Source organism: Chaetomium fimeti (genome assembly GCF_033439085.1).
Source record: "Chaetomium fimeti strain CBS 168.71 chromosome Unknown B0H64scaffold_5, whole genome shotgun sequence".
NCBI lineage: Eukaryota > Fungi > Ascomycota > Sordariomycetes > Sordariales > Chaetomiaceae > Chaetomium > Chaetomium fimeti.
Window position 1 is genome coordinate 335522 of NW_026944333.1, and position 15728 is coordinate 351249.

Genomic DNA, 15728 nt, shown 5'->3' on the forward strand with positions numbered 1-15728 from the left:
CAGCCGCTGGTTCATTGGGACGATATTGGCTCTTATACTATAGTATTTCGCGCTACTAATCTGATGGGGAGAAACTAGTGCTAATGAATGTATGAATGACTCGTGAGAGTACTATGAAACGATCTTAGAAAGGGAATTCGAACAAAGGAAACATTTGAAACCATCTGCCTCATTGACTCCCTCGTAAGTACTTTTGGGCTCAGCTTCAACCCATCAGATACTCACCGAGTCATTACCTACATAACTTGCTGGCTCCCTGCCTACCACGACCTTCATCGACAACGTAGTCCCAAACTTAATGACTATCTGATCGGGTGTGGCTTGGGAGAATTGCGCATTTCTAAGTATCATCATGATCAGCATTAATCACCTCAAAACCATGCCTCTCAACCTAAAGTGTATTCAACTTACAGCAGGCATCCTGGTTGCGGAGGTCAAAGACAAAGCGGTCGTTGCTCAGGAAGCCAGCCGTGCCGGTGCCGGGCTGCAGCTGCAGCCGGCCCTGGAGGGTGAAGTCGACATCCTGGTTTTCCACGTTGGGCGGGGTGTACCTGTACGTCACGCTGTCGTTGATGGTGTATCGCTCGCTGATCGGGCCGCTAGCGGCCGTCCGGGTCCACTCCCTGTCGGGGCTGACCTGCGAGACGCCGTCGCCGCTGGGGGACACGACGTATTCGCGGCCGTGGAACTTGGCCTGGCTGCCGACGATCGACAGGTCGACCTGCCCGCTGACGGCGCCGGTCGCGGTGCCCCTGGTGCAGACGTTGACGGGGAAGCGGACCGTCAGGATGACGGAGCAGCCCTTGTCACGGCTGCCGTTTCGCTCCGGGAGGGTGACGTTGTAGTTGGGCAACGACACGGTGGCGAGTTGGTCGAGTTCGGTAAAGGCAACCGAAACATCGTTACCGCAGTCGACCTCGGTTCCGGTTTGAAGTCTCCAGCCGATGAATTTGGCTTTGGCTTGGGGTTGGCGGGCAACGACCATGGGGTTGGCCAGCACTGTGGCCGGAAGGAGAAGAGCGGCAACGCTAAGGTACTGCATTGTGAATATTGGATTTGACAATGTGGTCAAAGACGCAAAGTTGAGAGATGGGTGTGATGAAGTGCTGGACGGTGTGTGGAGATATGAGTGCTGAGAGTGAGGGAGAAAGATAGATCAAGCTTGGGGGTTTCACTCTCATATTTATACCTATGTGAACAGCTTCCACCATGCGATCACGCCTCATCGCGTTTCTGCGAATACCTCTTTCTGGCAGACCCTCGCATGTTCTCAGTGACTCACCTCGCACTTTTCTCGGGGCTGGCAGCGGCTTGCAGCGGGCCTGGGAGGTGAAGCGCTCGCGAGTCGCGACACCTGGAACTCCGAGGAGTATCTCGACTGCATCTAGACCTAACTGCATCCAACATCGGGGTGGCTAGGGTAAGCCATCCCTTCGGTGAGGGTCAGCGGATGCATGGGTTCGGCGATGCCGGGTGTCACTATTGTCAGAGGGGGGTGACTTGAGCATTGCCTAGGATACTCCCTGGAGTGGTAGTTATAAAAGGGATCATATTGTCAAATACATACTAACATACCGCTGATGGGGGGAACAACCATCATCCTTTTTCAAATGTCTTGCCATACTTGACGTTAGAGCCCAACAATTAGCCTACTAGGTAGAATACGGTGACGTGGACTTGCTTACCTAGACAAGCTTGGATGCAAGATTCGCGCCCCGTCGTTACCGCCTTCTCGCCCAGTACCGCTTCTTCCAAAGAAGAAGACTGCCCCCACGCTTTCTCACGCACCACAGGTGGTGCAATGAGTAACGTGGTTTGGAAAAGGAGACGTTACGTCCCATTTCGGTCCGAGTGGTTTCACAAAACTATGCTCTTCTCGACAAACAAGACAGGTTCGGTCCAGATTTGGGTCGTCTAATAACCAATTACGTCTCAAGCAGCCCATCTTGTGACAGTCATAAGCGCGGTTCCTCTGTGTAACCATAAGACCCGTTTACGTGTAGGCTGTAGCAGCGCAGCTGCCCAAGCTGATTCCGGCATGAACCGCATCGTCATCTGAGCCCCGACAAGGCTTTTGGTCCCGACCCAGTTGCTCGGTTCCGGCCCACATGCTTCGTTGGTACAGAGTCCGACGTCTCACACTTCAAGTTAGCTCATTCCCAGTACCAGGGAACCGGAGAATCCCACGAACCACTTGGCAGCGTGCTATCCTCACCTCGAACATCAGGATATGATAACTCGGTGGTAATTGATAGCTTTGAAAAGTAGTTCGAAGAGTAAGATTGTATGAACAGCAGGCGACAGGGTCAACATGAGGTCACTAAGGTAAAACCGCGCAAAGTAGCTAATCTGTGCCTTTCGTGGGACACGCTCATCAATCTGAGGTAGGACAGGTCAACGTACTATGCCCCAACAAGCTTTCTCGTCAAACCCCATCGCTTCCACCCCTTGCTACTCTTCATTATACCACGTGCTTACCTGCGCCGGAGAGTGGCGGGTAGGGCTGGCTCGACTGGATGGGACGATTAACGTACCAATTAGGCATTGCTCACATATTCCCGCTCCCACCACCAACTTCGACCCTAAGGTGTAGTCACACTCCCACCTCGGGTAGCTGGCGTCGTGGCAGTAGGCGGGGCTCTGCGCGTCGCAGCCCGTCTCGGAGCACGGCAGGTACCGGTTGCCACGGTCCAGTTTGCATTTGTCGTCGCACCGTGACACGGGCGAGGGGTTGCCGGCGCTCGGGTCCTGGGGTTCATGTCTGGCGGGATGCCGGCTGGTTCCGGGCTGCAGTCGAAGCCTGTGGAGAGTGAGCCGCCGCCAACGGTTTTCGTCCGCGCCGCAGGTCGGTGATGGCGTTGGGCCCGACTTGTATTAGTCGATGGATTCGTCCGAGTTGGGTTGCAGGGGCAGCTGCCTCTGCCATCGCTTTGCCGTTTGTGCTTGTTGCTGCTGGGCGGGGGTTGGCAGACGCGTTGTTACAGTCCACGGGCTCGCCGCGGTTGTCGAATGAAGTGCTGACGTCGTCGGAGACGCCCGGGCAGGCATTCTCAGTGTCCCAACTTGAGAACCTCTGCTGTGGTGTGCCTGGCCGCCAAGACTCTCTTCAATCTCGGAGGACCACCTGCATCATGATCGTTACCTATGCAAGTATCACCACGACAATCCTATGTTGATATCCAAGGTGTGCAAAGAGCCCTGCGCATTATTCATCAGCCGCCATTGCCCATACGCAGCATCTGGCGAGTCACTCTGGCTCACTCGTAAGTCTTGAAGTTGAGGTCAGTTAGGCAGACTTTGTGGCTGAGCAATTGCTCGGGCAGTTTTCCCGAGAGTCTTGCGTGTCTGCCCTGGTTTCCTTTCCACACCTCAACATCCAGCATTCTCCTGTCCTGCAGGCCACCTTTTCTCATCCGACTCCTCAAACACAAACATAAACACCAAAAGAACACGACGCTCGGCACCGTTGACAATGGATTTAACGCACATTCCCCCTGCAGCTCTTGGTCCGCCGGGGACCTTCGCACAAAGCCAATCAACTCAAAATAATGGGTTGTGCGACCGCTGTGCGCAAATCGACTTCCGGGAGATCTTTGCGGCCCAAGACATGCGCCCGTCAAGCTGGAAGATTGTCTTGGATCTTGGGGAAGTCGACCCGTGCAGCCCCTGCCCAATGTGCCGCCTGTTCCACGACAAAGGGCGCTCGGATCCGATGTGTCGCCGTACTATTGGTCGGCTTTGGGTCATCCTCTGCCCTGCCTTTGGGTTTGATGAGAACCTTTTTGGAGGCGCTCGAAGCAGACGATCTGCGTTTGGAATCACCATCTTGTGGACCAGCTCTCGGGAAGACGCTTCGAAAAGCAGGAATCGGATCACGCGCGAGAGGGTGGCCAGGCTCCCATGCGACGTAATCTTCCCTAATGGCTCTTCTACAACATTCGGGGTTCCGCCGGGTACGGTAGAATGCACGGCTATCAACCAGACGGAGGTGGACTATGGCCGGATCCAGGACTGGCTCCAGCGATGCGATACCAGACACACCGGGACGTGTTGCCGTCTGCCGCGTGGCGGGCCGACTGAGATCTCCTGCATCGACTGCTATACCAGAGCGGTTATGCTGGTAGGCGCCGACGACGAGTACCTTGCCCTCAGCTATGTCTGGGGCCACTCCAAGGGGTTGGCGGCACTACGACCGGGGAAAATGTTACCCGACGATGAAGACCTATCCCAGGTCGTGCGAGATGCCATTATCGTGGTCCGGAGGCTCGGAAAGCGCTACCTCTGGGTGGACAAATACTGCATCGACCAGACTGACGAGGACATGAAACGCCACCAGATTCGCCATATGGACCGAGTTTATGAAGGCGCATACGCAACCATCGTGGCGGGCGCTGGGCCAGACGCCAACTTTGGACTTCCCGGCGTGTCAAGCCGACCGCGGACCGCGCAGACTGTTGTCCAAACACCGGCAATGACCGTTGTTGGGGCACCCCGTCCCCTGGGACGTGACCTAGCATGGGGTGACTGGATCAAGCGAGGATGGACCTACCAGGAGGCCGTCTTGTCTCGACGATTGATCATCTTCACAGAGCTCCAGGCCCATTTCGTTTGCTCAGCCATGACGTGCTCTGAAACAGTCTTGGCTGCGGTGGACGACATGCACGCTGGGCAGGGCGAACGACCCATCACCCTGCTAAACAGTGACTTGTTCCACGGCCAAGCGAACCGGAAAGTCCCTCGAAAACCGCCTGGCGAGCTGACTCTCTTCCACCAACTACTGGACCATATTACTGTGTTTTCCGGGAGAAGCTTGACGTTTCAGAGCGATGCTCTGAATGCGTTTCGTGGCATTCTTTCACGGTGGCCGTTCTACAGCTACTATGGCATTCCCTTTGCCGTCGACCAGCCGGCCGATGTATCCCAGCCCTTGCACTCTGCGCAGCACCAGCTGGGATTCCTCCGTGCTTTATTTTGGAGTCGTCCGGTGTGGACTCGCCAAAGGAAGCCGCCTGGGTTTCCGAGCTGGTCGTGGGCGAGCTCCTCGGATGGGGTGGCATTTCACTCCCTAAAGGGCGACGTCCACCTGCCAATGGCGAAAATCGACGTCGAGGACATTATTCGAAACATTGCGGATGATGCTCCCGCCGAACGCATCTTAGCGGAGCTCTCCCCCGAACTTCACCTTGAGACCCTCATCGTCCAACTACGTTTCCAAGCGCATTCCGTTTTGGGGAGCGACGCTTTTTTATGCCGTTGCCACCCATCTGCACTACATGGGACAGGCGTCGTGAGAGAGGAGCTTGGACCTGATGGCTTCATGCAGTCCTGTTGGGTAGTTCCGCTGTTTGATGATAAATTGCCTTGGGGCGAGTATAGGAAAGGTCACGTTCAAAAGGTGTGGGATTGTGCGCTCCTCTTTACTGGGCTGGATGATATAAAGACCAGCCTTCGGAATCGGAGCTTCCTCATCCTCGAATGGAGGGAAGGGATAGCTTACCGTGTTGGCACAATTGCGATCCGAGACGACGAGCGGACGCAGTTTGACACTGTTATACAGGATATCCCACACGAAACAAGGCGGATAACTTTAAGGTAGATGTCACATGGAATGGCAGCAATACTCTACAGATCTTTCAGGAAGACAATTATGAGGTGGCTTTTTTTGTATGTAAGTACATCCATGCTACAGCACTGGGGCCGACGATGGAAGTTGCAGTTCTTGTGTGCGTTCGCGTGGGCTAACCAGCCCGGAAATATTGAATTAGGCCTTAATTCGTAACTAAGCCTTACATGGCTCTCGTCTCAAACCCGCGCCACATGACGCATGTTTTTGAAGACTACCTACCTAACAATGGAGGTTAGAAATTTTCCAACCTTTCCACTTGACATACTGGAGATGTAGGCGGGAGGGGTGTCCATGGTCACTAAGCACGATTTATAATTTATTGATCCTGCAACAGTCTCTGGCCCCCATGAAATCTCGAGGTTCGGCTTGGATCGGGTGAGAGTCGAACTCCGATCGTGGTTGTCGCCCCCAAGCGGAGTAGGTCACCGTAGGTGTTGCGAGGAAAATATCCATTTCAAATTATGGATATTCGCCGATACTGGCAGCCGATAGTAGGTAGATAAGTTAACTTGGGGAGAATATAAGGAACCTGCATCAAAGATTTATTGTAGACTGGTTAGCACAGGTAACTGGGCAGGAACGGACGTCGTCTGCATAACTCTTCGCTTGCCTGCCGGAAATCGGGCCGGGTATGGCACCCACTGCTGATAAGATAAGAACCGAGCCCCTGTTCACACCAGCAGTGGTGTGCCTGTGCCTACGCTGCCTGGACGTCATTTGTTTGAACGACTGGTTGGTATTCTTTGACTCTTTGTCGCTGAGACGCGTTGGCGTCGCTGGGATCGTGTCACTTCTGCCTGTCGACGCGCCCGATTCATTCGGGCGTTTTGGTCGATTCCAAACATTTCCTCTTCGGTTGCCCGGCCATCCAATCCATCCATCCAATTCAGGCAAGACGTCATCTTTCTCCGAGTCTGTTGTCGAAACGACGACGGCAAATACGAGAATCGCCGCCAGTCTGCTGTTGTACCCTTCAGTCACGTATACATCGTCGGAATCATGAGCCAGTCACTGGTAGACTACCTCGTCGAAAACGAGCCTGCCTTTAGAAAGTATGCTTTGCTTTTTCCTCGTAGTGGAACTCAACCTAACTCACGTACCCTTCTCGCCTTAGAGCGCGGCTTCCTGCCCTCTACTCCGACTTCCAGACCCAGCGAACACTCAACCCAGATGGCTACCAAGCAAATGTCTCGGCATGGCGGAGCGCTCTCGGCCACATCGTGGGTTCCGGCCTGGCACCCGCCGGTCGCGCCGCCGCACCCAGCCTGTTCGTCCTTCAATCGGATGAGCAGCTTCTCCGCGCGCTCGAGTCAAAGCAGTACGGCAGGCCGCTTGCGCTCGGCGCCGTAGTCCGCGAAGCAATCGCAGCCAAGGACCTCATCCCACTGCGCGAGTTCCTCGACGCCAAGGAGAGCATATACCGCCGGCCGTGGTCCATGTGGAACCTCGCCTCCTGGACGATGAAGCAGCTCGGCGTAGCCGACATGTTGAAGAACGACTCCCTCCCGCCAGGGCAGTTCGTGGTGGTCTCCAACGTGGAAGAAGCAGGCAAGACATTCAGCGCCCAAAACGGCCCCGTCGCCGCCACGCAAACCCGCTTCGAGCGCACCTTCTCCAAAGCCCACTTCTACCAAACCTTCAACAACCAGCTCCTCGACGGCAAGCACCTCTCCGAAACAGACATGGACGTCCTCCTCCTCTTCCTCTCCCGCGACAAATCCGCCATCCTCTACGACGGCACCACCGTCAAGATCCGCCCGCCCGGCGCCGCCCACCAAGAACCCGCCGAGATCACCCCGGAAGACACTTCCATCGCGCAGCTCAAAGAACTGCTCACCTCCCTGACGCACCAAACCGCCCTGCTCAGCGCGCGCATCGACCTCCTCACCGCGCAAGCCAAACAGGCCATCGGCAAGTCCAACCGCGTGGCCGCCCTCGCCGCGCTGCGCTCCAAGAAACTCGCCGAGTCGACCCTCGAGCGCCGCCTCGCCACGGCGGGCCAGCTGGAGGAGGTCGCCGCGCGCATCGAGCAGGCCGCCGACAACGTGCAGCTCGTGCAGGTGATGGAGGCCTCCGGCGCCGCGCTGGAGGGCCTGCACGCGCAGGTCGGTGGGACGGAGAGGGTGGAGGAGGTCGTGGGCCGGCTGCGCGAGCAGATGGCGGCGGCGGACGAGGTGGGGAGTATCCTGGCGGAGTCGGCGGGCACGGTGGTGGTGGATGAGGAGGAGATTGATGACGAGCTGGCGGAGTTGGAGGGCGAGGAGAGGAGGAAGGCGGACGAGGTGGAGAGGGTTGCGCGGGAGGAGAGGGAGAGGCAAGAGGCGGAGGAGATGCGGCAGCGGTTGGAGGCTGTTGGGAAGGTGCCCGAGGGGGAACCCACGGCGGCAGAGAAGGCGGCAGAGAAGGATATGCAGGCGGCGGAGGACTTGATGAGTAGGATGTCCCTGAAGGAGGTTCTGGATTCGTGATGGAGACCCCCTCCCTGTGTGTTTGGTCGCGGGCAAATGATATAGAGGCTAATTCTAATTTTCTTGAGTAGTGCATGGATGAGCAACATGGCTGAGCAGCCAGTCCCGTTGACGCCGCTCCCAGGAAAGAAAGGACAGGAGCGGTATTTCACACATGTTTCTACTACGGCCACGGAGTTTGGGACAGCATCTGGATAACGCATTTTCACGGTTCGGATAGGGCAATGGCCGGGCAAAGAGGGTTAACGAGCAATGATGTCAAACATTTCAATCCTTGATTCGAAGCCCATCTGCTCATGAAGGCGCCCCTTCAGGCCCCCGAGACGGGCTACACGTGGGTGCGCGGTCGGTTAAGGGATATAACACCTCCTTCCCAAGAACCGACCCCTGAACTCTTGACAAGCCAACACCGCTACTTGCCGAAGGGCTTCTCAGCCCCTTTAACGGCGAATCTGGCGGCTCGGGTTGGCTTGATGGCGGCCTGTGAGATCCACCACAACCCCTTTCGATAAGTCTGGCACTATCACCGTGCCATTTATCCCCCTCCCGTCATCCGGCGTTGGTTCGAGTTCTCCAGTTTTGCCTGCCTCGTCCTCCTTTTGGACGGCTTTATTTTTTGATCCCCGGGCTTTCGCGATCAAGTCCTTGAAAGAAGTATCATGCTTCGTCGCCCACGCAGCCCCGTCAAAATCCTTGTCCTTGATCTGCGCTCCCATGTTTGCCGCCCTCGACATGGTCGGCGCCCGGCTGCCCATTGTCCTCTCCCATACTTCTAGGTCGTGCATGAGCTCGGAGCGCCGTTTGGGTTTCGCCGAGTCACAGTTTGCGTTCCATAGTGTTATCCATTCCTGGTGTCTTTTCTCTAGCATTTGTCGCGATCCGGCTGTCGACAGCCCGAGTTCGCCCATCTTCTTGCGCAGTGCGGTGTCTTTGAGCATGGAATATGCCAGTGCTGGGAGCCGATCAGGCGCCTTCGTGGGCGTTGGAGGATTCTGGAAAAGACTTCGAGCCGAGCCAAAGCCACTACCTCCGCGGTTGTTTGTGGTAGATGACGACGGGAGGGTTTGTGGTTGAGGGGAGCCCGAGCATGATTTATCGATGTGCCTGTCAACCTGCCAAGGCTTCATCCGCGTCCAGCAAATCGGGCATGCCACGAGGCCATCCTCTGAGGAATTCAGGTTAGTTTGGATGTTCACCCTAGATCAACAACGGTCACCATACCTGGCTCAGGCTCGTAGTCTGGCGTGTCCTCGCTCTCGAGTACATCCACCTCCTCGCGCATGACCGCTGCGTTCGCCTCCACCGCTTTTGCCTTGCTTGACCTCGTCGTCATCCTGGGCCTCTTGTTTTGCGCATCCTGCACGGGCTCCTCCAACTCTCCCGCTTTCCTCTTTGGGGATCTTGGTGTGGAAACAGTGACCGGGGTTGTGGCGAACCGCAGTATCGCATCGCGAGACTTGACAAAGGCGTCGACGGCTTCCCGCAAGGCCCAGTTCCCCCTCAGCTTGGATTCCTGGTCGAGTGCCCGGCAGAGTGGGCATTTGCCGTCGACCGACAGACACCGCCGGATGCATATCGAGCAAAATGTGTGGCTGCAGGAGGTGATCATGGGCGAGTTGTAAAAATCTTTGCATACGTGGCAGCGGAATGCCTGCTCGACTTGCATGAGGCCGGCAAGCGGTGTCCCAATCCAGTCGGTTGAGTCGGGCACGTCAAAGGACTCCATTTCGAACAGGAGGAGGGGATGGGTATAGAAGGGCGAAATAGAAAAAGGCAGAAGTTTGCTCAGGGCATGGCGGCGCTTCCAGGCGTACGAAAATGATATTTTCAAATTGCGGGAGAATGAATTGAAACGGGCAGTTACTGCAAAAAGTGTACCAAGCAAGACAGGATTGGAAACGACGCGACTCGACTTGCACTTGCAAACGCGACACCGCCCATCGAGAAAGAAAGAGTACAGTGAGAAGTCGATCGAAACACTGTCTCCGGGGTTCTCAGGCACCCAGACACCCAGGCCATGGCAATTTCACTGTGCGGGGCTCACAAAACGATGGAATGCACGTGAACTGGCGTTCAAAGCGCTGTTGAGGCTCGCAGGGGATCAGCTTCGACCCCACCCGGGAGCTCCAGCCCAGACCATTCCGTTTCGGGAGACAATCAAAACAAAGCCTAACCGAATCCAAACGGCCCGCTCGTCACAACCCACAACTCGACTTCCCTTCACAAACAGGGCAGCCTGCGGTTTCCTCCGAGTATCAAGCTTTTGACCAAGTTCAATTCCCCTTCTCCCAATGGCATACTAACCCAGTAGCACACTTCCCCCAATTCTTACCCTTCTTTTTCTCCATTGCCGTCCCTCGTTCCGACATTGTTTACTTTCTTTCTACCTGCCCGCGACAAACAATTTCCTGCGACAATGGCGATGCGAGGAGGACCGCGTCTCCAGGTTGGCTCGGCCGCCTGGGTTGCGGAAGAGAGGGACTCAGCTTTGAGTATCGCGCAGTCGGAGATCGAGGAGTTCTCATTCTCAGCGCGCAATGAGATTGACTGGCTCAACGAGCACATGGCCGAGATATTTTCCGAGAACCAAATGTGCGTGTGGCCGTCTCGGAACCCTGGGCGCGTAACTGACCTAGGGACATAGGAACGTCGCCGAACTCTTTAAGACACCCGGGAAGCTTCGCGGGAAGACACCGCGCACAGCAAGGAAAGCGCCGCCCAGTAGCCTGCGAATGGTACGCCCTCAGACCGACATCGACGAGACGCGTCACAAACTGATGAATTCCGTGCAGCCGCTCTCCAACATGTTCTCCGCGACGCCCAGCGGGGCGCCGAACCCCTTCACAATGCAGAATCTTTCCGCGCCCCGAAGCCCTAGGATCAGAGTGGCTGAGGATAGGCCCGAGTCCCCAGTATCTCGTCCCGAGAGCCCGGCAAAACCAGCTGTGATGCACCCTCCACACCAGGTGGAGCCCAAGGCTCCCATTTCTCTCGGCGACTCGGGCTACCATGGCAGCCAATCCCAGGATACCATGCCCTTTGATCACTTTGACAAGGACATCGAGATGTCGGACAGTCCTCAGCGAGATCTCCGGACTTCCGACTCTGTCTTCCCGCTTACCAGCGAGCCGGCGGAACAGGGAAGCCCGTCAGCGGCCCCTGCTAGCGAACCATTTCAACCAGCAGACAACGACCATGCGATGGAAGAGACCGCCGGCGTGGCAAGGAATGTCGCCCCAACCCCTTCATCAGCCATCCTTCAACCAAGCAGCCCATTTGCCAGCCGGACGCGGTTGCCCGTCATGTCGCCGAGGTCCCCCTCGCCCCAGAAGATGTCATCTCCGCCCAGACAAACCGCGCAGAAACTATCTTCACCTCAGAAGCCACCTTCACCTCAAAAGTCATCTTCGCCGCAGAGAAGAGGTGCCAACTCGCAAAAAGGATTTCCCAATGCTGTCGATGACATCGTGGACAAACACGTTGATGACGGAGATGATGAGGATGATGAGGTCGGGTCACCATCCGAGGCGTCGAGCCCGGTTAGACCTGTTGTGCGCAAGAGCAGTCTGAACTTCGCCTCCTTGCCGGCCCGTGAACCGTTGACTTCCAAGAAGAGTCTCGGCGGAGCCCGCATATCTAGGACAAGTCACCTTGACTTTAATCGGCAAAGCTACTACAACCGCCAGACGGGGGACAAGAGCCTGGGCAACGGCATGCGGCAGGGGAGTTCGGAAAGCGACCACGACGAAATGGACGTTGATGACGACATCACAACCCAAAACGACGATGCGGCAGCTTACAGCAAGACGTATACGCAACGCCTGCAAGACCAGATCAGCATGCTCGGGAAGGGCCAGTCAATGGGCCCCAGGCCTTCGAAATCCTTAGCAAACTTGTTCCCCTCGCAACAGAGCGCGCCAACCTCACAAACGCAGTCCCAGGTCGAGCCTGCTTCGGAGGCCAGAAAGCCATCCCCAGAACTGAAAAACTCGGTTTCAACTCCTGGGGCGTTCCCTGGGGACGACGAGGACGATTGGATTGCCTCCCCTAGGACCGCGGCAGCACCCACCAACCCCAAGCCTGCGCCCGCCAGCGCAAATGTTCAGGAAGAAGAACAGTTTGGCAGAGGAAACGAAGCAAGCCCCGAACTCGGGTTCTCGAAGGGCAAGCCGGATACGCCAAGCAAAAGCCCTTACATGTCCGAACGGACACCAAAGCACGCCAAGTCCGCTTCTGTTCCAGTGCTTCCCACCATGGATCAACTTGACTCGGAAATGGAGGGCAGTCCCCTGAAAAAGACTACTTCGGTCTCGAACCTGGCGCTTGCCAGTGTAGCGGAGGATGATTTTGCCTCATCGCCCCCGAAATCACCCACGAGAGCATTCAACAGCCCGCTGAAGCAGGTTAAGAACAAGCTGTCGTCGCTCTTGAAGAGCTCCAAGGGCTTGATCGTAAGCAGCGCGGCAATCAGTGCCGAGGGCAAATCATCATTGCTACAGTCCCCTTCGACAACAAGGCTCGGGTACCACCAGGAAGCCTCCGTCGAGTCCTTCAAGACCGCGGATAACGTCGTGTACCCCGATTTGTCTCAACAAGTGTCCGCCACTTCTGCACCCCTTAGTCCAGTACGAAGCAACAGCTCGCGGAGAACCCGGGCCTCGGCCGAGAGGGAGAGGGCAGAGGCCAAGGAACGAGAGAAGGAGGAGCGGGAACGGGAGAGGGAGAAGGAGAAGGAAGTCAAGGAAGCAAAGCGGATGGCCGAGCAAATGGATAAGCTTGAAAAGGCCCGGGAAAAGGAAAGGGAGAAGGCCCGGGTCTTCAGCAAGGAGCAAGAGAAGATCGCGGCCATGGAGAAACAGGTGACTTCTCAGAAGGAGCCGGCGAGACCAGCGCAAGCCCAGCCGCAACAACAAGACTTCCGGACGCCAGGACCGCCACCCAAGAATGCTCCCCGAAGTCCGACAAAAGCGCCGAGGCCTACTCCACTGAAAACAAAGGGGCTTTCGGAACAGGAGGCGAGGCACAGAGCGGCTCCTTCGGATGAGCCGGACACGGAGATGACAGATGCCACCACCACCACCATACCACCGCCGTCTATCCCCCGCCCGACCACAGCCTCGTCCATCAGGACTCAAAAACGGCCTATGAAGCCGACGAAAGAGGCGCTCGCCAAGGCCAAACAAGGGCCTACCTTGATCCGGGTCAACCCTCTCAGCTCCCAGCAAAATCAATTCCACCCTTCAAACAGTGTCCTCGCTGCGAACCTCCAAGACACTCTGGGTCAACAGCCCGGTTCTGCGAGGCCGCTCAACGGCAAAGCGAGCCAGGCCTCGCTTCACGGCAAAGGGTCGGTGCACAGTCTCAAGAGCTCCATTTCTTCCACGGGCCGTCCCAAGGCGTTGGAAATGGCGGCTAAGCGGAAAGAGCAAGAGGAGCGCGAGGCTCAGCGCAAGCGCGATACTAAACAGAAGCTGGAGCGCAAGAGGGCTGCCCAGGAGGAGGAGCGCAGGCAGGAACATCAGCGAAGGGCCGAAGCAGAGCGGCAGAAAGAGGAGGAGAGGGAGGCCGCTCAGAAGAGGGCTGCTATCGAGAGAGCCAAGCTAACCAAGGCACCTCCTCCGGCTGCTAGGTCGCAGCCGAACGGTCCTCCGGAATACAGCATGGCCGAGAAGGGCACCCTCAGGCCCCCCTCGCGACTAGGTTCTACAATGCATCAGGAAGGCCGGCTTGTGAACACTGTTTTGTCGAGCACAGCCAAGGGCCCCTCGAAGCGGCCGCTGCAGGATGCTGGCGAGGAGAGCTCTAGGTCTCAACAACAGCTGCCTGTGCCATCGTATCAGTCCAAGGAGGCGAAGCGGATGCGCATGAGCGAGGAGTTTGACGAGGACCTCGACATGATGGACAGTCACAACCCACGGATCATCAAGGGCCCGCCAGTGAGGCCCTCGGGAGGGTTCAAGAAGGTAAGCGCACCTCGACCTCAAACCACCCAACAACGGGGTGCTAACTGTATCCCTCAGGATCTGCAGCCCAAGTCCATGTACGGCAACGGCTACCCCCATGCGCCGCCGCCGAGTGCGACCAAGGACCTCTTCAAGGCCACCGTGACTGCGCAACACAACAGCCACTCCAAGACGACGCACCCGCTCGACATGGCGCAGGTCTCCAAGAGCGCCATCCCGTTCGCGCAGAACCCCAACTCCCACCACCACAAGACTCCCGGCCGGCCCGTCGGCGGCGCCATCCCGAAATCCGCCAAGTCGGTCGCCCGCTCGTCGCCCCGCGCACCAAACGGCGAGGCGATCGAGCTGCCGGACATCCAGACGGACGACGACAGCGACGAGGACGAGGCGCACGGCCCCATCGCCGACTGGGCCAACTCGCCGGCGCTGCACAAGGCGCTGATCCGGCAGGAGCAGATCGACCCGATGAAGGTGTTTGGCGCGCCCGGCCCGCTCAATATGGAGGAGGTGTTCAGCAGGAACAAGGACCGGTTCCACAAGTTCCGGGCGCGCACCAGCAGCGCCAACTGGAGCGGGACGGACCGGCTGACGGAGGAGGAGGTTAGGAAGGATGCGGCGGCGAGGGATAAGATGCGGAGGGAGGGGGGTTGGAGTTATGAGTTGGGGAGGGATTTGTCTTGAATGAAGAAGGGTTTTATTTTTATTTTTGATTGAGGGTGGGGGTTTATGTTCTTTTTCTTGAGAAGCTTGGTTGTGTTTTCTGTTTAGCTGTGGTTATGAGGGGGTTGTTGAGCTTTTCTGTACTTGACTTTGGGTGTGTTGGAGTACTATGCTTGGTTTGGAGTGGGGTCAGTCATTGCGAGGCGATAGACTTGGGTGGTTTATGCTGGGCGTTTATTGCGGGATTTGCGATTGGGGAGGAGACTGTTAGCATTTTCAGCTGGTGGATGGATGGATGGATGGGCAGGTTCATTGCGAATTGACAGGTTCCGGATTGATTCATTCATTCTACTTGATGGTTGCCCGAAAGTGCTGAGTGAGCGAGATTGAAAGATGGAAAGTTCTGGGGTGCCATCGGCAGAGTCCGAACTTTCTCACTGGGTTCCGAGTGGCTTGACGGGACTGCCGTTGGCCGAGGTGGTTCGAGTGCATGCGCATCTCTTGGTATGCACGGTATGGTGATGCATCCCAGGTTGTGCACTTGTGCGCCCCTCCCGACGCGACCCGAAGAGGGATTCGTAAGGATGACTGACTCCTCCGGGGGTTGTCACTTGGCCCTTCACCGCCTCGGCAAAAATGAGTCCAGTGACTTGGAAGTTGGTTGAAATTCCGTGGGGGTTAGAGCTTGAGGAAGACGAGGGAAACGTGATCCGTCATCAACTCTTTTAACTTGCGGACTTGCATGTGCAGGTTGCAGCAGGTGACGGGGTTTGAGGGAGTGTGCCAGGCAGTTAAGCCCACCGTACGTCATATTCTCGGGCTGTCCAGTGAAGGGTCATGGTGGGGCCACTAGTTAGTTGACGATTAACACTCGAGTTGCCCATGACAGCTGAGCTGGACCCCACAATTGTTTGTTCGCTTTTGGCGTTCTCTCTTTTCCACAACTTTCACTTTCAGTCGACGGATTCTCGACATCGAAATCGGTGAGTTGACCGGTTCTGCTTGGTTTGA

At 56.8% G+C, this 15728-nt stretch overlaps 5 protein-coding genes across 5 annotated transcripts; 3 read left to right on the forward strand and 2 right to left on the reverse strand.

Annotated features, from left to right (window-relative positions):
- Positions 1-30: 30 nt before the first annotated feature.
- B0H64DRAFT_433188 (uncharacterized protein) lies at positions 31-1042 on the reverse strand (the record flags this gene model as incomplete). Its single annotated transcript, XM_062806035.1, has 2 exons — positions 31-340; positions 412-1042. Coding segments are annotated over 2 exons (633 nt in total). The 3' UTR covers positions 31-338.
- Positions 1043-3472: 2430 nt separating this feature from the next.
- B0H64DRAFT_374764 (heterokaryon incompatibility protein-domain-containing protein) lies at positions 3473-5291 on the forward strand (the record flags this gene model as incomplete). Its single annotated transcript, XM_062802368.1, has 2 exons — positions 3473-5197; positions 5283-5291. The coding sequence occupies 2 exons, from the start codon at positions 3473-3475 to the stop codon at positions 5289-5291; spliced, it is 1734 nt and encodes a 577-aa protein (XP_062657420.1).
- A 992-nt stretch (positions 5292-6283) lies between these two features.
- On the forward strand, positions 6284-8314 carry B0H64DRAFT_175125 (Snf7-domain-containing protein). The gene is made up of 2 exons (XM_062798829.1): positions 6284-6678; positions 6741-8314. Exons 1-2 carry the CDS (start codon positions 6626-6628, stop codon positions 8092-8094), a joined length of 1407 nt encoding a protein of 468 aa, XP_062657421.1. The 5' UTR covers positions 6284-6625; the 3' UTR covers positions 8095-8314.
- B0H64DRAFT_175128 (uncharacterized protein) lies at positions 8315-10023 on the reverse strand. The gene is made up of 2 exons (XM_062798830.1): positions 9316-10023; positions 8315-9259 (listed from the first exon to the last, which is right to left on the reverse strand). The coding sequence occupies exons 1-2, from the start codon at positions 9818-9820 to the stop codon at positions 8535-8537; spliced, it is 1230 nt and encodes a 409-aa protein (XP_062657422.1). The 5' UTR covers positions 9821-10023; the 3' UTR covers positions 8315-8534.
- Positions 10024-10252: 229 nt separating this feature from the next.
- B0H64DRAFT_175132 (uncharacterized protein) lies at positions 10253-15037 on the forward strand. The gene is made up of 3 exons (XM_062798831.1): positions 10253-10686; positions 10739-10829; positions 10887-15037. The coding sequence occupies exons 1-3, from the start codon at positions 10511-10513 to the stop codon at positions 14736-14738; spliced, it is 4119 nt and encodes a 1372-aa protein (XP_062657423.1). The 5' UTR covers positions 10253-10510; the 3' UTR covers positions 14739-15037.
- The last annotated feature ends 691 nt before the right edge of the window (positions 15038-15728 follow it).

Excerpts from the sequence above, each read along its gene's own strand:
- B0H64DRAFT_175128 (XM_062798830.1), bottom strand. The coding sequence starts at position 9,820 with ATGGAGTCCTTTGACGTGCCCGACTCAACCGACTGGATTGGGACACCG. Across the intron at positions 9,260-9,315 it reads AGACTACGAGCCTGAGCCAG|AGGATGGCCTCGTGGCATGC; the intron begins GTATGGTGACCG and ends TGAATTCCTCAG.
- B0H64DRAFT_175132 (XM_062798831.1), top strand. The coding sequence starts at position 10,511 with ATGGCGATGCGAGGAGGACCGCGTCTCCAGGTTGGCTCGGCCGCCTGG. Across the intron at positions 10,687-10,738 it reads ATATTTTCCGAGAACCAAAT|GAACGTCGCCGAACTCTTTA; the intron begins GTGCGTGTGGCC and ends CTAGGGACATAG. Across the intron at positions 10,830-10,886 it reads CGCCCAGTAGCCTGCGAATG|CCGCTCTCCAACATGTTCTC; the intron begins GTACGCCCTCAG and ends AATTCCGTGCAG.
- B0H64DRAFT_175125 (XM_062798829.1), top strand. The coding sequence starts at position 6,626 with ATGAGCCAGTCACTGGTAGACTACCTCGTCGAAAACGAGCCTGCCTTT. Across the intron at positions 6,679-6,740 it reads AACGAGCCTGCCTTTAGAAA|AGCGCGGCTTCCTGCCCTCT; the intron begins GTATGCTTTGCT and ends TTCTCGCCTTAG.